Below are 27,882 nucleotides of genomic sequence, written 5' to 3'. Positions count from 1 at the left end.
TTAGGTGAATAAAGTTGTTTGCAACAACTTCTTCCATACTATTGATCAACCAACTTATTTTTAATGTATCTTTCTTTAGCCACTTGTGATAGGAGGTCCCATATTCATGCATAGGTGGCTGATTTAAATGGCCAACAAGGTCCCCAATTATTAAGAATCTTTTGACAAATTGTGACCAAGACACATAATTTCTCAAACCCTTGAGAGGAATTTTAGTGATTCTCAAGGGATCATGTTTACTAAAATCAACATATGATGAAGAAAAAGATGAATTACTTGAAAACTCACCCATGTTTAGACCAGATTTCAACACTTGAATTTATGGCTTACACAAAATGCTAATTACTCAAATAATAGTCCTTAGAAAACTGATTAAAAAGAACTATGCACAATAGCTCAATTAATGGCTGAATGTATGAGAATACAAAAAAACACATGAAGTGGACGACTTCTCTATGCTTGAACTCAATATTTTTTCCAACTAGATATTCCAGAAATCAGACATATAAGTTACTGAGATAAAGGAGATTATTTAAGTATGAAAGAGTCCAAATTAATTCCTTAAGCAATAGCTAGGCAAGAGTAAACAAGCATATGACACCCAAAAAATTTGGATTATGAAACCTTCAATTCCAGAAATTAAAACACAAACTTAATGCTGGAAAAAGGACATTTGGTCCATGACCACACTGCAGATTAAATCTTGAATCAACAAACACATATGAAACAAGAATCTCCAAAACATAGCCATCAATCCCAAACTTAGGGTTTTAATAAGATGAAAGGCCAACACATTTCTCATCAAGAGGAGATTTTTCAAGGGACTTCAGAGGACTTTTATAAATCAATTACATGAATTTTTTGCATAAAATTTATGGCCAAACATAGCAGAAATACATAACTTAATAAAAAATTCGTTTTCTGCCATGAAGAACTCGAATTTTCAAGAGAGTTAATATGGGGTTCAAAACGAATTTTAGACAAACTAAAGATGATTTTGGATGACTTAGAGCATGAATTAAAGATCATAGCACACTTATCTGGGATTTAAGCCTTGCTGGAATTAAAAAAAACAACAACACTTTGCCTCTATTAGTTAAAAAAATGTCTCATTTATACACTTCAAACACTTTTGAGCAGATATTGATTGACAACCCTAGGATATTCATTCTATTCTTGTAGCTATTGAAAGGTCTAAGAATGGCAAGATGGCCTACGCCCCATGACTCCTCTCCAAGTCATCTTACTTAAAAATTAACCTTCTTGCCTCATAGGGTGACATTGAAGCATTGGAGCTCTCTTTAGTAGAGTTTTGAAAGCACCAAATTCATATCCTTCCTTAGCCTACACCCATAGATGGCATCAAGGGCATATGCTGCTATGTCCAATTTATGACCTAAGCCGATCTTTCTCACAATCTTACTCCCTATGGTTTAACTTATTAAGGAAATCATCCAGTTTTGGATTGACATGGCATTTGGATCGTTGGGCTTCTCTGGGTGCATAGATTCTCCTCCGTTCTCTCTTCCAAGTAAGCCATTGATGTTTCTTGTTGTAATGACAGTCTTAGGGGTAAATGTTGAATAGATGGTCATTTTTGTAGCATGGCTAGAGTGCTCAACCCATAGATGAGAGTAAAAGTGCTGCAAATCTAGGGCACTCACTGAGTGTGGCTTTGATTGGCAAAAAGCTTTAATTTCATGAAATTATAAGATCTTTCTTAATTCATGAAACTCATCTAACAATGCATGCTCTACCAATACACCCAGGTTTACCCTCTTCTTCTCATATTCTAAAGTAAGAATATGTGTAAAATACACATTCCAAAGACAGTCTTACTTGTAGGCATTCCAAGCAAATGCCTGAACCTCTTCTGAAAATATGGAATATTTGGTTCAATTCTTAATTATAAGGCTGCATTGATGTTGAGAGGTGGAGAGATAGTAGGTCCTTCTTGTTCTTCTCTCTATGTCGGTGATAGCTGTCAGGTAGACTGAAAGGGCATCGTTGTCTTTTTTTCTAGCCTTATATTTCTTCAATTGAGGTTGTGAGGGAGATTATTGTTCAGCCACGGTATCTGGCTGAAGGAAGTCAGGAATGCACCTCAGATGGTTGAGTATCTGGAGTCTTTCTCACTCAGCGAATTAACGGCTCATCATCCTCAAGCTCATAATGCTTGCAAGCATGCTTCCTTGTTCAATGAAGATTTGGATGTTTCTTGGATGCAACGGGTGTTATTTGCGTCTTTTTTATTCCCCATGAATCTTAGATTTATTTGGAGGATCAAAGATTGAATTTGAAAGAGGAAGAATCACATAGGAAGAGAGGAAATGAAAATTTTTCTTGCACACAGAGAGGTCTTTTTTGTCCTTTGTTGATTTCAAGGGCCTTCATATAAATACAATGAGATATCAAGGGAAAGAGATAAGAGAAGAACTCTAGATCTTGGAGAGATAAGAGAAGAGAATAAGGATAGCTCTTCATACTTCCAAGTAAGAAGGAGACATTTTTAGACCAATAGATGGATAAAAAGTTACCAGGCTTGACTCAAGAGGAAGATTAAAAAATAATTCATCGATGAGCATGATGATTTAGGAAACTTAAGAAAACTCCAATAAGAAAGTTTTCAGATGATATTAATAACGAAAAATTTCTAAAAGTAGACTTATCATATAATGAAATTACTTTTTAACACAACTTGACCAATTTGGAAAGAAAATATTCAAGAGAAAAATTTTAGAGAAAGAGAGATTTAGTATACTATTTGGTATTTAGAATGAGGAAACAAGACTTTCTAATTCAAAATTTTTAGACTTTGTCAAAAAGGAAACCCAACTAATAGAGGGAAAGACTTCTTTTAAGGAAAATAATGTACTGTGATCAAAGAAAGGAAAATCCTAAGGAAACAAAGGTACTCAAGTTGGAAAAATCTTGACTAAAGTTTGAAAATAAATAGGAGACTTAACTAACATTAGTAACTTAAAAAGTGAAGCAAAAACTCGCTTAAATTTGGATTTTTGCATGTAACAGGCTATTGGCATGACCTTTGATTCTGATCATGTTGACATCTCTCTCTAAAAAAATCAGGTTGAGAAACGATTTATTGGGATATAAAGTAGACTCATAGAGATTTCTTTGGATATAGATTTTTTTTATATAAAGTTTGAGTCATTTTGGTACAAACCATTCAAAATGTTGAGGCTTTTACTACCACTCAAAAATTTTCTACTACTGGACCTTTGTTGTTTTAGATGTTGATTTTATTTTATAGAAAACACTAATTGAAAAAAATTATTTTTTGATTGGAAATTAAACTGACAGATCTTTCCGATAGTATGTAATTTGCTATATGAAATTATGGTAAGAGAGTGCAAAATCCAATGACAAAACATGAATTGGGAAAGAAGAAGAATAAAGGGAAAAATGAAAAACTCATTTTTTTTTCTTCTTCTTCTTCCTCCCTTTATTTTCCATCTTCTTCTCCTTTTCCATGTCAGATATTTTCTTGCTTTGATACCATGTTGATTGTTGCTTCTCAAGATTCCATGATAATAGTGTTTGTGATGTAAGGTAAAGAAAGAAGAGTAGGCATGTTGGGAAAGAGAGTGAGCTTCTCCTCCCCCTTAAGCTTTATTTATAGATGTAAAAAATACAACAATACCCTTCACCCTAGTAGTTGTAAATAAAAGGCAAAAGATCATAGGCTTATTACATAAATGACACTCTATATTGATTATATCTTCTAACACTCCCCCTCAAGCTAGTGGTAAGAAGACATCATATATTCTCATCTTGGTACATACATGGGAGAGACCTTTTGAGCTAAATGGTTTTGTGAGTATATCTGTACCTTACCTTTGAGATGAGACATGTCCCTGACATATAGTGCCTGCTTGCAGCTTTTCTCTGACAAAGTGACAATCAACTTCTATATGCTTTGTTCTCTCATGAAATACCAGATTGGAGGTAATGTGGATTGTGGCTTGATTATCATGGTGGTCTCACTAGCAAGCCCTAGAACGAATTCTTTGATATTTAAAAAAAAATCTCTTGGACAAAGACTCTTATACAAATGTCATGGTCACATTAATCTTGAAATTTTTGCTAATGTTGATTGGGTAGACTCCCTAGATGATAGAAAATCTACCTCTGGATATTGTACATTTGTTGGAGGAAATCTAGTAACTTGAAAAAGTAAGAAGTAGAATGTGGTTGCTCGATCTAGTGTGGGGGGAAAATACCAAGCCATGGCATAAGAGGTAAGCTAACTAATATGGGTTATATCGCTTCTTCCAAAATTAAAAAACTACAAGCAGGTATCATAAGCTTTGAATATGTTCCATCTCGTGGTCAAGTTGTTGATATAATCACAAAACCAAATGCATCTAAGACACTGAGCACTACATGCTTCAAGTTGGGAGTCTTTATTTTTTTCTCCTTCTTGAGGGAGAATGCTAAAAGACAAGAAGAAGAGTGGCATTCATGTAATGTCTTTTAAGTTAGTCTTAGTTACAAGTGTATTTATGTAATAATTTACTTTAAGAAGTTATAAAAGGATGAGAAAGGGGGTTGTTGGGGATTAAGGAACACTTTGAAATCCTAATATGTCGTCCTAGTCTTCTCTTGCTCATGCATCCCTAAGCCTCAAGTATTTCGCTCTTTCCTACAACTTCTCCTTCTTCTTCCTCCCATCACCACTTTCTTAGTTAAATCTCCTTAAAAGTTAACGAAATCCTAAGAGTTAGTCACACCTTGTCAAGGCAAGACCATTTTCCATCTCAATTAAATTGAGAGAAGGTAGCGTTGTTAAGGAAAGAGGCTAGTAGACCTTATTTGTTGCCATTGTAAGCTATAAGTCTTTATGTAGGTAGGTGCTACTAAAATTCCGTTATGGATTTAGGCCTTTTGTGCCTAATGAGCTACTACTAAACATTCCAGGTGTGGGTCTAGGTTGGATTGCCTAGTTAACAACTAGAAAATTCCCTTCTGGGTCAAGGTTATATGGCTAGTGTGCGTTGTAAATCTATGTGAGTGTGTATTCCAAAGTGGTTGTTGTAGTCAATTGAGTGATATAAGTCTCTATATGTACAACATTGCAATTGATCTTAGAATCAATTTAATGTAAGTGTAGTTTGTCAACCCTAACATAATAGAATTGTAAGGTGCAAAATATATGTTGAATTTAGGACCCCGTGCTTAGAACCTCAAACAAAATAAGAGAAAGAGAATAGAAGAAAAGGAAAGAAGAATGCAAAGAGAGAGCTTGGGTAGAGAAGAGAGAAAAAAAAAAGGGAGAGAGTCTTCCACGAATTGTGAGAAAGAGAGAGAGCTTGATGCTATACCTCTAGCCAAATACCTCTATTTATAGTTTTTAGAGGAATTTACATGCCTACAATGCCCTTAGGACTACAAACTTTACATGAGAAAATATATAACTGGACATGTTGTCCTTGACTAATTACACGTTTGTGCCATTCTTGTGGGACGACACCTTATTTACAATCATGCCACCCCTCTGTTATGCACGCAATAATATTATTATTTTAGTATTTTTCTTTAATTCATTTTATTTTATTTCAGTTTTAGGTCACAGGGGTATTTTTGGAATTATTTATTCATAGGGATATTTTTGGAATATTTTATTAAATCCTAACAGGGTGAACCCTATTTAAGGGGTAAGAGTAATGAGAAAGACAAGCATTAAGAATTAGGTTAAATCTAGCGTAAATAGGCTTGAGATCACCTTCTTGATCTCGAGGTTAAGGTTTCCTAAAAAACCCACGTATTCTCTCATCCTCCATTGATCATCATCTTCCCCATGTCTTCCTACTATCCCTATAGTAATGCATGGCAGACCCGTAACCCATGACAGATCTACGATCCTCCCAACGAATCCTTGTGTCAGATCCAGGACCGTAACAACTGGTATCAGAACGGGAACACAATGGGCTATTCTATATCCCAAGAAAGATGGATGGCTATGGGTAAGGAATTGGAAGAAATATGAGCACGGTTAGATGCTTCCATTGAAAGTTATGCAAGTGAAGCACACGTTGCTGCAGCAGAAATGGTCACATGACCTCAAATATCCAACCATGAAATATGCGCACAAGAGGTAGTAGAAACTATCTTGGATGGGCAGAACGGCCAGTGGCCAAAAAATTCGAAGATTTTATCTTCTTTACCGGCCGACGTCCTAGAAGAGGCAGACGCCAAGAAGGACCCTGGAAATCAGAAATCGGAGGGGTATGCGACCACAAACCCGTCGATATGGGTTGATTTGGGTTCATCCTCAACAAACCCCTCCTCACGGCCAGTAGAAGCAATTCGTCCGACAAGGAGGCATTTTCGAGAGCCCTCGGTCGTGGAAAATAACCAAGAGGCGAAGCCCCAAAGGGCTGCCCTTTGCCACCGGACATGGAGGAGGCTCCGTCGGCGCCGTCAGACACAACTCGGGTGGGATTCGACTTCCGACCACCACCTCCCACACTCAATCCACCTCTCGGCAGAACAGAGCAAACCATTGTTCCAAATTGGGGTGGTGGTGGTGGTGTGTGTGTGTGTGTGTTTGCGGGGGGGGGGGGGGGGGTAACTGTATCGGAATTTTTTTTTGTGGATGAGCATAGTACTTGTGCGAATGTGAGTTGTCCAATTGACGTTGTGGAGTTTAAATTTCTAGATCTTGTGTATGTTGTTCGGCCACGAAATTTTTGTTAGAGGTTGTTTTCTTTCTATACGGCTGAGACCAGCAGCCTTGCGCCTCTTTCAATTTCTGTTGCACGCACGGATGCAAGACCTGTTTCATATTCTTTGCTGAAGGGAGATAGAATTCTTTTGGGTAGTCAATTTGACAACGGGGTGCTGACATTTTGTTTGTGGAGGAATTATATCCATTTTTCTGGGACGAATTATTTAGTTGTGGATATACACTACATTAAAGTGGCTGTTTTTGGTCATTGTTCCAGTAGTAACAATACCTTTAAAACTATTGTGTTAATTTTTTTGGATGAATTGTATGATGCTCATCCACCGTTAGTCAAAATTATTCAACCAGTGCCTGTGGGTGATAAACTTTTGTTGGGTATCCAAAGCAGGGTTGAGATAATTCTGTGGATGAATTGTTTTTATATTGATGGGACCAGCAGTAGTGAGTTTGTTCTGGATCTACTTGACAATGTTGGGCTTAATTCTTGGCTGCATCAAATGCCTGGTATGGTGCTTAGAACAGACAATGAGATGTTCAAGAAAAAAATGTAAAACTTCACCACTTTGATAGTGGACATGATGAAGCAGGAACAGTTGTTCGCTTCACAAGGAGGTCCCATCATTCTCGCTCAGATTGAGAACGAATACAGAAACGTTCAGACATACTACGGAGAAGCTGGGAAGAAGAATCTTTAGTGGTGTGCATCCATGGCTGACTCATTCGATATAGGCATCCCATGGATTATGTGCCAGCAAGCAGATGCTCCTGTTCCAATGATCAACGCTTGCAATGGATGGTATTGTGACAACTTCACTCCGAAGATGTGGACTGAGAAGTGGACTGGCTAGTTCAAGGCTTGGGGAGAGCATGACCCACAGAGGAGGGCGGGAGATGTGGCCTTCATTGTGGCAAGTTTCTTCCAGACTGGTGGAGTCTTCCAAAACTATTACATGTACCATGGTGGCACAAACTTTGGGCGAACAGCAGGAGATCCATATATCTCCACATCCTATGACTATGATGCACCCCTTGATGAATACGGTCACTTGAATCAGCCTATAGGGGGTCACTTGAAGCAACTTCATGCAGTCATTCCGTCATGGGAGAGAGTTCTCACTCACGGTGATAATGTAACCACTGACATGGGCAATGGAGTTGCTGCCACTGTGTCCATTGAGGAAGGTTCTTTTGTGGCTTTCTTGTGCAATGTGAACACCACAACTGATGCCACCATCACTTTCCATGGAAACCAATACTTGGTACCTGCATGGTATGTTAGCATTTTGCCCGGTTGCTCCGCATAAGTATACAACACAGCAAAGGTAAGCACTCCGACTTCAGTGAAGGTCAAGCAGCCTAACATGGCAACGGATCAGCCAAAGCAATTGAGGTGGGTGTGGAGACCTGAACGTCTAGCTGAGGTTCTTAAAGGCTGGGTTGGCCATGATTCTTTCACAGCCTCTCGTCTCATTGACCAAATCACAGTCACCTGAGATGCCAGTGACTATTTGTGTTACATGACTCCTGTGCGGATTGATAAGAGCAATCCAATCTTCAACAACAAAGTCACACTGAGGGTGACCTCCGGTGGACATGTCTTGCATGCATTCTTCAATGGAAAATTTGTTGGCTCTCAGTATGGACTTGCGTATGGAAAATAAGAATTTGTTTTCAAGGCCCCAAATGTTATTGCTAGGAATGGCATCTCAGGAGGTGAGCTTGGAAGAATTCCTGCACGGGCAAGGAAGGAGAAAGGTCTGAAGGGTTCTTTTGCAAATGTTGCTGCAACTCCCATGGAAGTTTCTCCAGCAATATCTGCAAAGAAGAATAAGAGGGAAGCAGAGGCAGCACTTGAGAAACAGGTTACTGCCAAAAAGCATAAATGAGAAGTAGAGGCTGCAATTCAGGTGCAGAAGGGTGGCAAGAAAGGAAAACTTGTTTTTGAAGTTGTGCCTAAAACGAAGCAAGAGACAAGCAGCTTAGAGGATAGTTCGTCTGAATTCGAAGAAGAGGAGGTTGTTGCTAAAGTCGTTGTTCTTTCAAACAAACCATCCTCTGTTGTCTCCAAAAATGGATCTGCTAGAAACTTGAAGAACACAAAACCAGCTAGCAGCTCTAAATCTGAGAATGATTATGGTGATGATGAACCTCCAGCATCTAAGATCAGTAAGCCAGCAGCTAAGGCTACGGGGTCTGTTACTGTTTCTTGGTGCAACAACTGGAGGGGGTCAATGCTGCTGCATCTACTCCTTCCCAGGGGGCTAGTCATGATGTTGTTGCTGCCATGCTGGCAATGGGTAGGAACTGCAACTTTGCCAATGGGGGCAGGGGCCGCCGTGAGGGGCTCTTTCACACCAGTCTAGGACTGAGGAAGGGCAGCGTTGCTGTTGGGCGAGATGTAGCGACATTCGGCACGCTTTCCAATAGTTGAAAAAAAAAATCTTTCTCTTGGTGGCTACTTCAGTTTTTGGGCGTCCAGAGGGCAACCATAGCGCTTGGGGATGCTACTTGGGCACAGGTGGAGACATCGGCATACAGACCCTTCTTTCGAGCTTGAGGACAAACTCGTTCTTCCAGGGGGGGTGTAATGTTATGCACGCAATAACATTATTATTTTAGTTGTTTTTCTTTAATTTACTTTATTTTATTTCAGTTTTAGTCACAGGGGTATTTTTTGAATTATTTATTCATAGGGATATTTTTGGAATATTTTATTCATAGGGATATTTTTGTAATATTTTATTAAACCCTAACAGGGTGAACCCTATTTAAGGGGTAAGAGTAATGAGAAGGACAAGCATTGAGAATTAGGTTAAATCTAGCGTAAACAGTCTTGAGATCACCTTCTTGATCTCGAGGTTAGGGTTTCCTAAAAAACCCACGTATTCTCTCATCCTCCATTGATCTTCGTCTTCCCCATGTCTTCCTACTATCCCTATAGTAATGCATGGCAGACCCGTAACCCGTGGCAGATCCAAGATCCTCCCAATGAATCCTTGTGTCAAATCCAGGACCGTAACACTCTCTTGGATGTGTGGGCTTTCTTCATACTCTTGTGGGCTTCAGCCCATCTTCTAACACTCCCCTTGAAACTGGGGTAATCATTCTTTTTCATATCTATTGATCCACTTATAAGGTGAAGGATTTTTTGTGTGAATCCTTTAAGCAATAGATGGCCTATTGAACTTCAAGAGAGATTGACATAACCCATTATAAGCTATAATGGAAGTTTTTTTTTCCGAATTGGGTCCCATGGTTTTTCTAGTCTTCACTCTGACCATTTTTCTACATTTTTTGTTTATCTATGAGTTGAATTTACTTTAAAATTTATTATTCTATTTAATTGCACAAAAAAGGTAGAATATTAAGATAGCCAAACATTAGTGGCCAGCAGGCCATCGTAGGAGCCACTGCATAATTTACATCAATCGATAGCAGAAAACAAGATTACTTGAACGCCATGACCTTAGGGGGCAGTCCAACTGCAGTTATCAATTGAAAAGATATTCAACAAGAGAGAGGTCCATTTATAAGAGGATGGAAGCAGGAAGAAAGATGAAAACAGTCACCAAGAGCCCCTGACCCATGCATTCAGCAGCATCTTTAGCCGATACGATCCAAGCCTCTAGCAGACACAGTGACACAAAAATAGAAGCTGGTTTGAGATAACTGGAACAAAACTTAAACAACAAAGATGAGTCTTTTCGGAAGCACAAGTTGCCTCATCTTTTTTCGGAAATCGCTTGAGCTACCTTATCGTTTTTTTGTAGTTTATCCAAGAAAAGAGACGATGAAGATAGAGATTAGAAAATTTCACTTTTATTTCGAGATTAAAGGAACAGAATAGATCGTCAATCCCTGCGGTAAAAACATAATTCTTCAAAACCAATAATACATATACTGTAGTTGACATAAACATCACAGAAAAGACAAAGAATGCAAGTGATGTTAAAGATACCCTTCTTCTCCCTAGCATCTTCAAAGGGAGAGAGAGTTTTATTCTACCGCTAATACTAGTGCGGATACTATCATCCACCACAACACTAACACTACTGACACTAGTAACACTCGCACCAACAGCCATGTTAGCGCTAGTAATAATAGTATCAACAGTGCTAGTAAGTTAGTACAATAGTATCGTTACTAGTATTAGAAGTAGAACTTCCATCTCTCTCATCTCCGATCAAATACTACGTACCTGTTCCCTGCGGGATAAGAGCTGAAAGCCTAAGAGCAGGTAAACCAGACGATGCCTCCGCCGCTTTGGCTGGGACGAGACGCTTATCCACCCTTTATAAAGATTTCCCTTCTCAGCTTTGCGCCGGAAGGTATAAGCTCTGGAAGTACTTAGCTGTCGTCGATCTGGTACTATCATTCAGCAATTATTGGAGGGGGACTGTACTGCTTCTGGTACGACACCTCAATAGTAGTACACGTACTCGGTACTACTAAGTCAATTAAACCCAAAAATAAATGAATTGCCAGAGCCGCGGCGGATCCGTTGTTTGATTGGTTCTCTGTTTCATTCTTCGTCGATGCAGAGGTTCCTCGGAGAAATCCACGACAGGAACACCCAGACGCCTCGTGGGAGAAAAGCTGAAAAAGCCCTAATTTTTCATCCGATGAGAAGGAAACAAATTAGTATTTTCAATTTTAAATGATCCACTGAGACTGAGACACCTGCTTCAATTCACACGCCAACGACTCTCTTTTCACCCATTTTAGACAGCTTGAAGTTGAACCCTTGGGTTCAATTACAGTAGGGAAAACCCTGGAGTCTATTTTCTGATCTCTATTTCTCTCCCCTATTTGTTGGAAAATGCAGATGGCTGGAACTACGAATTTGCATCAGGATCCATTTTCCTCCATATGCATGGGGGAAGAGGTGACTGCTGCCATAAAGCTTCATTAATAAGTCTTTTTCGTTTAACTATCATTTTGGGAATCAGTGATTGAATCTAGCATAAGTGGAAATGGAATTCAGGTACTGAAATTTAAATGCTCAAACAGGAAAGATTCAAGGTTAGTCGAAACCAAGGAGTCCATACTTTTTTTTTTTTTTTTCTTTTTTGTTTAAGAAAGCTACAATTTGATTTTCTGATTGAAAGTAGCTGGATTTGCTTCTCGGATTAATTCAAATTAGAAAAAGCTGGAAGTTCGTCTATAGATACTTATTCATACAAAAACCATTTAATTGAATTTTATTTCCATTAAATCATATTTAATAAAAGTGTTTATTTAATTAAATCAACTAATCAATGTTATAAAACTCGATCCAATTAGCAGCATGGTGAGGTGATTCAGCTTGGTCCAACCCCATTCCACCACATTTAATTGCCTGTTGAACCGTTGTTGACATCATAATAACATAAGCAAATTTTTTTAAAAATATTAAAAAGAATTTTTTTTGTGGGAAAAAAGAGTTCTCCCCTAATTGTGATTTACCAAGGGTGAAAAGCCTCGCCTGTCCCCTCACCTTCAACTGATAATGGAAGGGCATCGAAGGGGAGGGCAAGGGCCCTTTCCCTGCTAATTAATCCCCTCTACACTTTCAAAGAGAGGAGGGAGGCGAGGCATCCTCAAGGAGAGTAGTGGATCCCTCTGCTCCCTTTCCCTTTCCTCTCTGCCTTGTCAACTTTGCCTTCCACCCCCTTCACATAAGGAAGAGGAAATTTCTCTTTTGCACATGACCTAAGTAATTGGGCCAAGTGGACAGGTTTCATGGTCGAACTGGCCCATTCAACGGGTAGGCCATGTTTTCTCTATTTTCTAGATTTTATGTTTTTGTGACCTGATAGAGGCTCAAGGTTTGGTTGAACCCGATTCAACAGAGTTGGCCAACTTCGGGTCTTATAACACTACTACTAATACCATTAATTGAATAATAAGAACACTTAAAATATTTGAAACTAAATAATTAATTTTTTATTTCTAATGATACTAGATAATGTTTCATATGATCAATTGAACAACTGGTATGGAAAAGTCTTATATGTCCCTCACAGCAAGAAGTCTCACAACAAGAATTAATATGGTGGAGTCTAAGAGGAGTCTCCTTAAAGGTGGTCTTATAGAAGAGTTTTAGTTAAAGGTGTTTTAGTTACGTTAGTTTTCTATTAATGTTCAGTTGTTTAATTATTCTACACCTTATCTTTTAGTACTTGACTTTGGGTGTAATTGGGACAAGGGCAGTTTAATTGTAATTGGATTCTATTTGTTTCCTCTATTATAAATAGAAACCCATTGTACTCAAACTACAACAAGTCAAATAAGTATTTCACTTTTCCAGAAATTCAACATGGTATCAGAGCAGGTTTTGTGAGTTGACTTAGTCAATCCACAGAGATAATGCAATCGTTTTCTGGTTTATCATCTCAAGTAGTTTAGGTTCATATTCTTTCTTGTCCCAATACTTGTAATAGGCTTAGCATTTTCACCTCCATACTAAAATTTTCATATTATAAATTACATATTAACAGGAATATTTTTCACTTTACTTTCCAACACAAAACGAATTTTGGAATTCCGACTTTTCTACAAAGAGAAATTGGTATTTGAAGTAGCAGAGGTTAGACAACAAGAGAGGTTCAAGCATAAACTTTCAACTTATGAATTGCTTAATAGCATCAAGAATGAGACTTTATAATGATATTTATATTTCAAAAGAAATATATTTATGTCTATTTTCTAACCTATCAAACCAATTCTCAATATGGGATGTCTAGAGGGAGACATCAATATGAGAAGAGTCAATGCTTATGCTACGCAAAGAAGAAAGAATACTTAGTTCACCAGATTGCAGAGTCCAAAATCTATCAAATTTTTTATCTCAAAATAAGTATATTTCATGAATAAATTTTATACTTGAATGAAAGATATTGAATTATAGTCTCAGAAGGATTAACTTTCATGTCAATCTGATCTATATGTGAGGAGATATTCTCATGGGACTCAACCAAAGGTGGCTTTGAACTTAGCCAGCTCATGAGCAACTCGATTCGATTTGGTATACTTGGATCTCGAACCGAGATCTAGATCCAAATATGGCTCGTTTGAGTTAACGAGCCAAGCACTACGAATCAAGGTTCGGCTGGAAAGCTCACGAGCTGGCTCGTTAACAGACTCATGAGTTGCGAGATCGGGAGCGGGAGTAGGAGAGAAGGTGGGGGGGCCCACACCCACGTGATCATGTACCAGTGAAACCCAAGCGAAGACGATTTCGCACTTTCACACATGTGAGATCATAAACAAGTAAAAATAAAAAATAAACTTTTTGCCCCTTCCTCATGGCTCTTGAAAAAATTGAAAAGACATTTTAGTAGAAATACGTTTCTAGAGACTATTAGTGGTTTTTTCAATAAATGTTTAAAAGATATTTTTAGTAGAAATATAGGGTCTATTAGTGTTTCATGTTTTTTGGAAACATTTTTCTAATTAGAAATTCTTTTTAAAAAATCATATAATTTTCTAAGTAAGATTTTTTTGCCAAGATGGATTAGAAAATCGTATAGAAAAAATTTTGAATAAGTATTTGACAGCTGATGCTATAATACTTTTAGCATGAGGCAATTTTCATAGCAATTTTTAGTTTGACATTATATTTGATTAAAAATTTATCGATAAGTATATTAATATATTAGATTGATTATTAATTTTTATTTATTTCCCTATAAGAGGCAATAAGAGAACTTTCCTAAGAAAATTTTAAAATATTTCTTGTAATTTTCTAGTGAGTCTCTAATAGTAATAGGATTTTATTTAAAGGTTTTTTTGGAAATATGTATCCTAGGAAAAATATTTCTAGTTTTTCCTATAATATAAATTTTCAATCAAGGGCACTAAGGAGGCCATAGTAAATTTATGGTCAGATTCAAAAATTACAAAATAAGCTAGACAACATTTGGGATAAAAAAGATTAATATTTGTGGGTTCTAATCCATTATAGAGATTCAATCCTGAACCTCCCCTATCATTCTTTTTTTAAAAATGTATGCATAATTTATAGATAATTTAATTGACATATATTTTATGTAGAGTATTAAATGTAGGTTAACCTCGAACTCGGCTAGAGCTCGAGCTCGAGTTCAAAATATTTAAATCAAGCACAGCTCAAACATAGGAAGGTTCAGACTCAGCTGGATTCAATGCCACCCTTATGCCCAATTTTAAGTAGAAGTCATGCCCAATTTTATGTAAAATATATGTATAATTTTATATACAATTTATTTGACATATATTTTTTGAAAAGTTTTAAATGTATGTTGGAGCTCGAACTCAAGACATGTAATTTTTAAAAAGTTTTAAATAAATGGTAAAGCTCGAGCTTGGCTCGAACTCGGTTAAAATTATTGGGCTCGAGCTCGATAACAATTTTAGGCTTAAGGCTAGGCTCGGCTCGAACATAGGCAGGTTCGGGCTCGGCTTGGCTCGATGCCACCCCTAGACTCAACAAAGGTCGTGTTACAAAATGAAACAAATAAAGCGATCATAAAATATTCAAGAATGAGGCTTTTATGTTAAATTAGTTATCAAATTAAAGCTATTTGATACTAGTTTCTTGATCAATAAACCATTTATGAGTCTGAGCTATATTTTGGGAGATATGAATATCAAAAGTACTGAAGGTCAGTTCTATTAAAAAAACTCTCATTTTCCTATTTACTCTCCTATTATCTTTTCAGGCATTGATGTAAATTGAGTTTCCATTTCTCCTAGGATCCTAGTTTTTTAGGCAAATCTCTCTTCCAATCAAAGATTTTTGGTCAATCTTAAGCATTTCATGATGTGTTTGTTTAATGTATCGATATTTTACTTTGATGTTGTTTTCAATATTTATGCTTTTGTTACATGGTTGTGTAACTACCACATTATCATTTCAAGTTATGCTCACCCCCTAGAAATTTCTTTGAGGTTTTACTTGGTCTAACTTGTTTGTTATCTTTACACTTTATAATTCTATCATTAGAAGGTCACTTTCAAGATTTGTTTGGAAGTATGAGTATTGCATAGTCACCTCCTTCCAGTATAAGTTATTTTCTTTTAGTATTTCTTTAGTTTACCATCTTGTGTTTTCATCACTTCAGAGCAATGCTTAGACCAGACCTAAAAAGTATAGGAGTGTGACCAACATCCAACTTGAGTCAAGTTTTTTATTCTTCACCTAAGAGGTGATTTGTGTTTGTATTATCCTTAAAAAGTGAATAATCTCTTTGTTGTACCTTAAAGTTGGACAATTTTTCTGCCTTTGAAATTGAGTAGAGTATATTTTAGATTATGAGTGTTTTGACTGGTGCATGGACATTTGTCGTATAACTCAGAGTGATTTTCTTCTCCCATATTGTGTTTTATCCAAGTTGGGTCTTTATGTCTTTTTCATCCCAGCTTGAGGGGGGCAGTTTTTCCACATGGTGTGGCAGTTTTTATATGACCAAAATATTCAAGAAAGGGGGAGACCAAAAGATGAAGTTTTTGCATCATTTTTATGCAACCAAAATATTCAAGAAATGGGGAGAACAAAAGATGAAAATTTTACATCTATGAAGAATTTTTTTAGTAAAAGAAAATTGAAGACCAAAAATATTTTTCAATGCAAGATGAACTTTATAGGGGAGTCTTGAAGAGTAGTATGGAAGGTCTTACGTAAATCTTACAACAAGAAGCATTCAAAGCCTGAATTAATATGGAGTCTAATGCGAGTCTCATGGAAGGAAGTCTCACAGAAGTGTCTCAGTTAAAGGTGTTTTCGCTATATTAGTCTTCTATTTATGTTCAATTGTTTAATTGTTCTAGGACTTATCATTTAGTTTTTTACTTTAACTATAACTGGGACAAAGACAATTTAATTGTAATTGGATTCTATTTATTTCTTCTATTATACATAAAGGCTTATCGTACTCAAATTACAACAAGTCGGTGAAGTATTTCTCTTGTTCTAAAAATTCAACATGATCTCACCAATGAATAATTATATTTGTGACATACTTCGATTTTTAATATTTCTAAAATTATTTTCAATTAATAATAACCATGTAATTTCTTATTACACTCAATATAAAAATGTCATTTGGAAAGAGCTAAAAGCAAAGTAGTAGCTGAACTCTACCTCCCTCTCTCCTATGGCTACATTATATAATTCAGTGAGCATCTCTCAGTTTGTAACAAGCAAACACATCTTTGTTCTTGGAATATTGACTATCAATAATCAATACACATAATACAAGTCAAAATGTAATAACATATTCACAAGGAATTGCTCCAATTGCATAACGTAATATCCCAACCTTTTATTATAATGTATTACAACTATGACAAATGGGAATTTTCTCCTTTCATTATCACTTTTAAATGAGTGAAAGGTTTTCTTAAAATAATTATAATTATTATAAATATATTAATATAAATCATTATTATTATTATTATTTTATTCTTATTATTATTTCTAAAATTATTATTAGTATAATTAGTATCATTATTATTATATAAATTCATGATGGGGTAGAATTGTGTTTTGACAAAATCTAATCAACAATAAGTATGTTGCAAAAAAAGTTATAGTCTTTGTAATTAGAAAAAATCATAAAAAATTATTTTAATATATTTTTAATTTTTCATTGGTAAATACACTAATTGATAATATATGAAATGGAGGATTGAAAGAACAAAATGTATAAACCAATTTTATGTGGTTCGGCCCTAGGAGTCAAATCTCCGGATGGAAAGACGGAAAAATTTATTGAATCATGATGAATTTTACAATCAGTACAAGTTTATATATAGGCGAAAGAAGGATTGTTTGATTCCTTAATTAATGCTTCAATTTTTTTAATTTAAGAAATAAAAAATCAATCAAGATTTTCTCTTGATTTTAGGAAATCATATCAAATCAATCTTTAATTTATCATTAATTTATTAAATTATTAATAATTTAATTCTGAATTTAATTTCTCTTTTAACTTCCCCTCTCGAGTTATATTGGAGGTTAGAGAAAATACAACTTGTTGTCTTTGCATGATAGAACCCCCATCTTGTGAAAGTGATTTTCTTTGCGCTTGGCATCGTTGATGGTGCGATAAAGTGTTTTATGGAAAAAATCTTGATGAAATGGTAATGACCATGGAAATGACCATCCGTCTAGAACATCCTATATCCATCCTGTAAAAAAAATTATCCAAGCAAATAATGTGATATAAAAATAAGATGAAATAATGGTAGATGGCATATGAAAAATATAATAATACGATATTTGAAAATAGTTTAGGATCTAAGATGGTATCCATCAGAAAATCCATATTTCTAATACCAAAAAGAAAAAAAATCACCTTCTCAATTCTTCCCCCTTTTAAAAACAGTAATTAGAGATTTTTTAGAAAAATAATGGTGGACATTTCATAAAAATTGAATGAAAAGTAAGGGAAATATGAGAATTTTTTATTTGAGCATAAAAATTGGTCCGATTCGAGTTTAAAAATGAGAAAATCATACCAAAAATAGTATATGGATAGGTGAACAGGTCATATCCTCTATTCGAATCTATGTGATGGATCTATATATGAGAAGCAGAATGTGATGCTGATATCAAAACAGATGCAATGTGTTAGGCAGATCCTCTGTCGATTCTCCAACAAGGATCCATAACTGCGCATCGATTTACATGGCCGATTCTCTAGTCAGAGTCGAACCCTTGTGTCGAATACACACGTGGTTAAGCGCCGCATGCGCGGTACCATCATATCGGGCCTTCACAAGGTTCCAGTGTTGGGCTTATTAGGGTAAGCCATACTAGCTTGTCCTCTTCCTCTTGTAGCAAATGAATTAGAGATTTGAAATCTCAATTGCACCATCATTTTTCTATGTATTTTGACGAAACAAGGGGGGAAATACTCGGATTTGAGTCCTTTTCAAACAAAAGGTTCAAGTTAAATAAAAGAACACGATATTATAATAAAAAAGTGGTTAAAAAATATGATGCCCATATGTGAAAAATACAAAATTATAAACAATTTCCCAATGGATTATGATGAAACAAGAGGCAAAATTCTCATAGTAAGTCGATCTATCTAATTCATAAATCAATTTGAATGAAAAAAACGAAATAAATAATGCAAAAATTAATTATGAAACAAAAAATAGCAAAAATCAAACCTTCGACTCTGATACCATGGGAAATTTCTATGCAAAAATGAAATTGAAGATGAAAGGAACAAATGCACAAACTAATTTTACGTGGGTCAGCCCTTGGACAGAAAGAGGGGGAAATTTTTTATTGAATCAAAACAAATTTTACAATCAATACAAGCCTTTTATAGGGTTAAGAAGGATTATTTGATTCCTTAATTAAGGGTTCGAATTTTCTTAATTTAAGAAATAAAAAATAAATCAAGATTTTTCTAGAGATCGATTAATCATTAATTCCTTAAATTATCACAAAATTTTATTCTGAAATTAATTTATAAATTAATTTAATTTCCCTCTTAACACATCCAGAAAAAAAAACATTTTTACACATGATGACAAATAAATTGTTGTGTAACGAAAAAAAACACATGGAAAAAAAATAACCCCACTCTCATACCACAATATAATCTTAATTAACACACCGATTACAAATAAGCATGAGTTACTCATAGTGGACTCGGTACTTACCTATAGTCATGTAGTCTGCCTGAAATTTTCAGAACATGTTCAATTCTTAGTTTGATCGTCTTCTCAATGCCTATAATACTGATTGATCAATCGAGAATAAGAATTTTGTAAGAGATAATTAATGCCTCACTTAAAAAGTCCAAAAACTTAAGAAACCTCTTTATCAACTAATTCAAAATTTTTGTATTTAATATTTTTAAAATCAAATAATTTAGGATTACCCATAAGTTGCCACACGGGTGGATTTAAGAGACCATACTTAAACTTGATCTACATAAGATTTGTTGATCTGATAATAAATCAAATGGAGTGAATCCAACAACCATAAGTGTGTAGGCGCCACGTGTTTTATAGAGTAAAAATGTATTACATTACGTGTCGTTAATGATAGATTACTAAAGGATTAGTCATAAGCGAAGTCGTACTTGTCTATTGGCGAGACGGGCCATAATGGAGCACGCGCACTAGCCAAAGGTTTTGTGCATCCTGATGGAACATGGCATCTGATTATCAACCCAAAATCATTATTACCCTCGCTACTATCTATACGCCACGGAGCACGCGGTCGGGCGCCCACACCCCAATAATTATAGTTGGATCCCCACTTGTAATTTCCGCCCTCTTCCAACGTTCAATTTGGTCTCTTTCGGGATGCCGTTTCCAATTTCCACGGGACAAATGCTAGTGGTCTCACTCTTGTCCACCATTATTCTTCTCATTATCTCATATCGGTTCCCCGTTAATTTGAAAATGCACTACCTACTTAAAAGGAAGAGTCACACAAGTGACTACCGTACCGTATTTGTATCATTTTAGCCAATCCTTGTATAAGGTCCTGTTGCATTTTTCACTAAGGCTTCGAGGTTTTAGCGCAACTGGTTTCAACATGGTATTAAAGTAGGTTAGTCCCAAATTCGAATCCCGCTCCCCTCGAAGGCTGTAAATTTGGCCACCGAATTTCCATGGGTATTCTCTGTGTGTGAAACCGACTCTCAAGCCTCGAGGTTTCAATAATTACTGAGTACTTAGTCATTTTGTGATTCGTATATATGGGTATGAAAACAGGAGTGATAATGATAGAATACATTTCGGTTCCATCACATAATTTACAAATACAAAAGGTTAGGGAAAAGAAGCATGAAGCAAGAAAACAGTAGAGATTTAACGATTCAACTGTGTGATTTGTCTGAGATTGTGGTGTTCTTGGTTGCTATTTGAGTTTTAGATTCTGAGAAGGAAGATGCTCAACTCCGGCCCTCCGTTCCCGTCCGGGTTCAACATGTAGAACGCTTCTGAGTCTCGACTCCCCACCACCCTCTCGAACCTTGCGCGCATGTACATGAGCTCCCCGCATTCTTTTCCCCCCGCGAATTTCCCTGCCGGGATCACTCCCGCGCCGATCGACACAGTCTCCACCGTTTTCAGCACGTGCCTGTCGCTCTCCCCGCACCCGCGGCTCACCGCGTAGCCGCTTTTCCGGCCGTTGCAGTACATGGTCCAGACGGGCTCGTTGAAGAGCTTCATCCCTCGTCCGCCGCCCCCTCTCTCGCACTCCAGCGCGATCCGCACCAGTCCGGAAGCCATCTCCTTCACTAAGCTGCTCGTCGGGGTCGCCAGCTCCAGCAACAACACCGGCTCCGTCCGAGGATCCTCTTGCACCGAGAAGCTAACGTGCCCCTTCTTGTGACCGAAAAGCGTCCCCGTCACCCGACGCCCTAGATGGGACTTGGCCGGGGGCAGAGACAACCAACGGCAGCTGGGGACCATAGAAGGGGGCAGCGGTAGCAGGGACAGCAACGACCGCATCATCGCCCCTAAGCTTCCACCTGTACCCCTTTTGCCGCGAGTATCCACAAAATTGGCGACCTTCTTCACAAGAGGCCTGTCTGTGAAATAATCCTCGGAGGGGTCGGCCGCAACTCGCATGGAACTGGACTGAAGGATTTTCTGGCTGTGACTTTGCCGAAGACTGAGTTCTTCCGACATCGGAGGGGGTGGAGGATGTTAGAAACTAAAAGACGGCAAGCAGGTGATATGTATATAAATACACGCACACAAGTAAAACAGGCGAGAGGGAGAAGGAAGAGCCTGCGAAGAGCTCAATAAAAAGCGAGGTGAAGCTATGATGGTTGTGCCCCTAAAGGCGAAACATCTCATTAATATACGCTGAAAGCATCGGTAGTGCGTGTGAGCTCAAGCACATTAGCTTAAATAAGCCTAGTAATGAAACTCCAGAGTTATAATGCCCAGATTTGACCAGAGCCCGCACTACTGGTTAATCAATCAATAACATCAGCTGCCAAGAAAATAGAAGCTCGAAAGGAAAAATTGTGGGCTGCTTGCATAATCCTTCGTCGGAGACGGAGAATTAAGTGAGACACAGTGAGGACAGATGGATGGGCGAGACGCGAGGATGACGACGAAGATGACGGTGGTTGGGGCTGGGCCTCTGGAGGTCAATGGGATATGGACGGGGAGTGGACACGTTTGGTCCTCAAAAATAATTTTAACAAGGGGTTAGGAATCCATTATTAAACAGGGATTTAGTTTTATAATTTGAAGATGGGTCTGTTTTAGAAGGTCGCAGTTGTCTCGACGTTCATGCGATGCTAAAGATTTAAAAGACAGGAAACTCTTTGCGGGAAAGTGATTCATCCATTATAATATTATACTTCAATTTCTCTACCTTTCTCACCCTTATTTCACATAAATTAACTCATGGCTTGGACAAAAGAAGTAGGAGTGGCATCAAAGCCGATGTGCGAGTGTCGCTTGATCTGAATACTTTGAACTCAAACTCGACCTCGAGCTTACCGTCCAGCCTAAAATTGGAATCGAATTCAAGTCAGAAAATTTTAACCGAGTTTGAGTTCGAGTTAGAGTCGGGTTCGAACTTTAACTTGCATTTAAAACTATAAAAATTATAATAATTACAAAATAAATAAATAAAGAGAATATTGTGATTAACTGTAAATTATCACAGAGAAATCCAAGACTTTGAAATGGAGCATACTAATGTATAATAACCAACTTAATAGATTTAAATACTTCAATCAATATTGTTTATTCTATTGATAAATAATAACATTAGATATTGAGGAACCCAAAAGGGATGAACTATTGATATCCTTTGAGGTTTGAGGTAAATAAGAATAATTATCAACCAAATAAAGAGGGAATTGACGAGAGTAATTAGAGTTAAATAATATTTTTTGTAAAAAAATCTATGCTAACAAATTGAATCACGAGCTAACAAATCGAGCTTTGTTTGTTATACTTAACGAGCTTTATTTTAAGTTTGAATTCGAGCCGAGCAAAAGTAAAAACTGAACTGAGTCACACTATTTTTGAGCCAAGCTCAAACGGTTTGTGAGCCAGTTTGACTTAGTGCAGTTCATTTTTTCAATCTCCATAAAATATAGGCATTTTATTTCCCACCTCAATTCGTATCCCCTACATATTCTCTACATCTTCTTCGTGTACCAACCAGAGTGGCACATCTTTTCATACAAAACAACGTTTTTCCTTGATTGAATTAGGCGAATTCGGATCTAGTGGGGTATGGCATAAAATTTCCGGATCACATCACATGGGCCATAAACGAACTTAATTTGTTGAATGGACCCATTGGATGCCTTTGCTGTGTTTGATTGACGCAAAGTTTAGTCAAAATAACAAAATCTTCGTGCTGGTTCTGTGGGTCCCACGGATCCTCAAATTAGGGAATCCAATTTTGCTCGGGAGACTAAGACTTTTTGTCGTATCTACGATTTCTCTACAAATTAAGTGATTTTGTTTTTTTACATTACTGACCTTCTGAACGTTTTCTTTAGTGCTGTGTAGTTTAATTAAAGAGAGGTTGGTCACACCACCTTCCACGATTGGCTAAGTTGGACGCCGGCCATGGCTGAGAATATTGATTACATTGTAGACCAGATTTCTTGGCCGGTTTGCTCATCTGGCTGACCCAATCTCATATACAATATCAATCATGGTCTAAAAGCCTTAGAATATGGATTTTGATGTATTGTTTCTTGCATATTTTTTCACATTTTTTATCTATTCGTATACTATTTTCTAATGGGTACATTTTGTTATAGTGACACATTTTTCAAACACATGATTTTTTTAAGAGGTTTGTTGTGCTCAAATATGTGTTAGGTCTCTTAAGGAACTAACCTAGTGTCGGGGAATAAATTTGTTAACTTCGATTCCAAATTTCAAATTCCTTTTCTTGACCCAATGTGTTCTCCCTTTTTAGTGGGATCTATTTTGAATCTCGATTTCAAACTCGTTATGTAAAAAATAATTAATAATTAAATAACATATAAAGATTTATAGTAATTAACAATCCAAACTCAAGTTATTAATGTACTCTCATGGTGTTTGTACCTCAAAGTTAATACATTGTGTTCAACAAGTCAAATGACATATATATGTAGCACCCACACTTTGGATTTTCAGCAAACTAGGAATTCTTGCTTAGACCCACCCAAGAATTTTTAGCAACAAATTAGCACTCTTGCCTAAACCCGCTCTTCGGATTCCTTGGTATACGTGCCCACACTTGGGACTCATAATTAATAACAACTATGTACACTTACCTAGATCCATAAAGGCATTTACAATGTCGGGTGCTCACCAACACGAGTTACAACATTCTAGGATCTCCCCTGAACCTACACAAAGATTTTGATAGTAACAAATTAGACTCTAGTTATATTGACTCCCACTAGGGATTTAAACAACCTAGACCTACTTTTAGGTTTATCAGCAACCAATTAGGTTCACTAGCATAGACCCACAAAGGGCTTACCAATTACGAACTAGGCATATCAGCTTAGACCAACATAAGGTTTATCAAATGCCTACTAGACTTGTAAGTCTAAAGTGACTCTTTGGAAATTTCATCTCCTTAATAGCAACTTCAACAACTTTCACATGGTTCGAGTTGAGGAAAAGTCTTGCATATATAAGGCTTAACCTAACAGATGCAAGAATTACTTGTTTACAATTTAGCACACATACAAAACCTCTTAATAAACTAATTTCAAAATGCAAAGCTCATATATAAAATGACACCCCTCTTATGTGCTCCTTCCCATTTATGTGAATAGCTCAATTAAATTTCCAAAATAATTAATTTCAAAGTAAAGGCTCTTTTGGCAAAACTCAAACCCAATAAGAAAATGTAGTCCAAGTAAAATAATTTTCAGTATGGGACAAATGATAAATTCAAGTATCGATGCAACTTGCCAAACTAAAATAGATTTTAAAGTAAGTGAATATGTGTTCAACAAGGATTGGGCATGTGCACACAAGGATTATAAAGCAAACGATAAGTTTTAAAGACAACCATTTGATTTTTTTTTTTTTCCAATTTGTCTTATTGGGTGAGGAAAATATGATGGTCCTTTAAGATCCCCATTGAGATAATTTTTATAGTAATCAAAAATTATATTACCAAGTGACTGAGGAACTATATAGTAATTTTTATGAAGGAAATGTTGGTATGCCCTATGGTTTTGGCAAAAATGTTAAAAATGGGGAAGTCGTTGATGGAAGGGTGACAGATCCCTCTGTCTCAATGGATGAAGTAGGCAGGGTAGTACCCCTCATCCTATGGTTTTGGCATTCCAACCCAATGTGAAAAATTAATTTCACCAATCAAATGCTCAAGCATAATCAATCAAACCACAAAGAACACACATGAATTTTATAGTGGTTCACAATCATATCTTGGATTGCTAATCCACTCCCAGGGTGTCTTGCTCCTAAAAAGTTAAACTACTACATTTGAGCTATGTTATGAAACCAAACTCTTTCTCCCTGACTTATTACTCCACTCGGCACCAACTCAGCTAAGAGGAGTTCAGCCTTGTTTTGGAAGATGGTTGGAAGAATGCAACATGAATTCAGCCTCTAATGGGACTCAATAGCAGCTTGGAAGTAGGAACTAATACAACAAAATATGTTTCTCTTCATTAAGTAGGAGTTCTAATGGAATTAGGAGATTGATACGTAAAGCTCGAGGAGATAAATAATCACCGGTAAAGCCCATGTGAGATGTAAGAAGAGTTTATAAGGTAGTTTACAAAGTGAACGAGTTAGATCTCATGGAAATTAATAAACCCACATAGGAAGAAGAATAATCAGTGTTTGTACTCGAGCACTATATAAGATGTAGCTCTATTATAATGACACATAATTTAATAATAAAAAAACCCTTTATCTAGACTTAGTCCAACCAAGGCATCTAGATCAATGATTTATTATCTTCCCTTGAATGAGATCTACTCTTGAGATAAGCTTATTCTATTTCTCTTATATTCATTTAGTCTTTTAATTTGGTTGTGTAAGAGTAGATGATGTCAATAGTGTAATCTTGTAATTGGGTCTCGTGTGGCAAGAGATTCCAATTAGTGAAACAAGTCTTTTACTAGCTTATCATTGAAGCTACAAGATTATTTAAGTGTCTTGTTTAGTCTATTCCTTAATACTTTTTTCTTTAATTTAATATGATTTATTAGTCTCAATCCATTTGAATAAAGCTTCCAAAAGGGTGTTCATGTTAAGGAGTGTCACCTGTTCAAGTCTCCTTCAAAGGTTAGTCACTTGTCTATCTCGACTATCTTAATTATTAGCACTACTAATCCTCAAGTCCTATTGGTGTCCTATTGGAGTCATTTCCTTATCCATTTAGTGTCAAATAGTCTTTATTCCAAGTCCTAGTTTGAGTCTATTAGTTGTTGCAGCTCTTGAGCTGCTATTTCTTTCAAAAAGTCAAAATCCTTACAATGGACCTCTCAAGCAGTGTCACCAGCATCATTCACCTTCTTCTACTATTTTTTTTTTTTTTGTATTATCCATTCTCTTCGACGAAGGTAGGAAAAACAACCTGCTAACTCACCTAACGCAAGGATCGACTTGAATGATTAAAACTTCTACCGTGAGCGTTGGCTCTTCATGGATAGATGATTAATTCAGTAGTGAGATGGACCCCTGGAAGACTGCCACCGCCTGAAACTTTCAAGTCTGAGATTTTGTTGGCATGAGATCCTCCAGAGGAGGACTTCTACCTCTATCGAACCGTCTTCTAGATCCAAAAAACTGGAGGAAGAAGTCCTCCATAACAATAGCTTTGAAGATGATTAGAGAGACCGGATTATCTATAATCTTTGTATATAAATATGGATGTATTTGCATAAAATGATAAATAAGGAAGAAAGATTTTACGAAAGTTTATATGGTATCAGAGTTGGATTTACCAATTCAATGACGACTACAGGAGGAAAATTCCAATTCAGCGACGACGCAGGGAATTGGGAGGTGAGCGATTTGAAACCCCCGTCTTCCTGCACCACATTAATAGAAAGCGAACGGGCTAAAATCTTCTTCGGTGAACCCGTGTACAACGCCACTGCTAGTGCTTCGACGGACCAGGCTAGAAACCTCAATCCAAGAGGTTGTTCTTCAAGTAGTGATGACGATCGGTAGCTCTGATGATTCTCTAGGAGCAGTTCTGGCATCTAAAAGCGTCAAATATGGTTTGTACCCTCCAACACACTCTTGGTCTATCTCTTTGCATGGTAAAAAAATCTGGTTTGAACTCCAAATCACGAGTCACTCCAAATCATGATGGAACTAGATGCTCTCACTGTGGAAATGCAAAGCATACCCGTGAGAACTGCTTCAAGCTACATTGGTATCCTGATTGGTGGCACAAACTCTAGGCTAGAAAGTGTCAGGATTCAAGCGGAAATAATGTAGGCACGAGGAAGGTTGCAGAGGCTGCAATAAAGCCACATCTTTCATTTATTCCAACCAACAGTTCAAATTTTACTGGAAGTAATGTTCTCCACAAATCTAATAAAGAGGTTGACTCCAACACCTGAATACTTGATTCGGGAGCAACAGACCATATGACATTTGATGCGGAGGATTTTTCTCAGACCTCTCCTCCCTGACGGACTAGCATTGCCAATGCTAATGGAGTTATCTCTCCAGTAACAGGGGTTGGAATAGTGATGTTATCACCAGCCCTACCATTATCTAATACACTACTCCTGTCCTCACTTGCTCACAAATTACTATCAGTGAGTAAAGTTACCAACGAGCTGAATTGTGTTGTTCTTATTTACCCTACATTTTGTCTAATTCAGGATATTCTCACCAAGGAGATCATTGGGCGTGGTACTAAGAGGTGGGGGCTCTATTACATGGAAGATTTCAGCATAGACCGTACAAATCACATGCAGCACCCCAACAACCTCAAAGTGGAAATTTTTTTGATGTGGCACAGTCGGTTATATCATCATTCATTTGGGTATTTGAAACATATGTTTCCCTATATATTTTCGAATTTGTCAGTTTGGATTTTAAATGTGAAACTTGCAATTTAGCTAAAAGTCATCGGGTCAATTATCCCTTAAGTATGAATAAGAGTGTTGATCCTTTCATTTTAATTCACTCTGACATGTGGGGTCCTTCACCAAAAGATGTTAGGTCTGGTGTCCATTGTTTTGTCATATTTT

The 27,882-nt window shown here is 36.9% G+C and overlaps 1 protein-coding gene and 1 pseudogene across 1 annotated transcript; one reads left to right on the top strand and one right to left on the bottom strand.

The window, feature by feature from the left end:
- The first annotated feature begins 7,113 nt into the window (after window positions 1–7,113).
- Window positions 7,114–9,137, top strand: LOC137954848 (beta-galactosidase 15-like; annotated as a pseudogene).
- An 11,276-nt stretch (window positions 9,138–20,413) lies between these two features.
- Window positions 20,414–21,457, bottom strand: LOC137956974 (protein MIZU-KUSSEI 1-like). Its single transcript, XM_068804660.1, has one exon. The coding sequence runs from the start codon at window positions 21,332–21,334 to the stop codon at window positions 20,570–20,572; it is 765 nt and encodes a 254-aa protein (XP_068660761.1). The 5' UTR covers window positions 21,335–21,457; the 3' UTR covers window positions 20,414–20,569.
- Between the last annotated feature and the right edge of the window lie 6,425 nt (window positions 21,458–27,882).

The sequence above is a fragment of the Aristolochia californica genome, unplaced genomic scaffold, assembly GCF_029961685.1.
Source record: "Aristolochia californica isolate CCGP_79_NKW_82.1479 unplaced genomic scaffold, dmAriCali1.0.hap1 SCAF_2, whole genome shotgun sequence".
In the NCBI taxonomy this organism is placed as follows: domain Eukaryota; kingdom Viridiplantae; phylum Streptophyta; class Magnoliopsida; order Piperales; family Aristolochiaceae; genus Aristolochia; species Aristolochia californica.
Note: the sequence above shows the minus strand (reverse complement) of the source record. Positions and strands in the feature narration are given on the sequence as shown.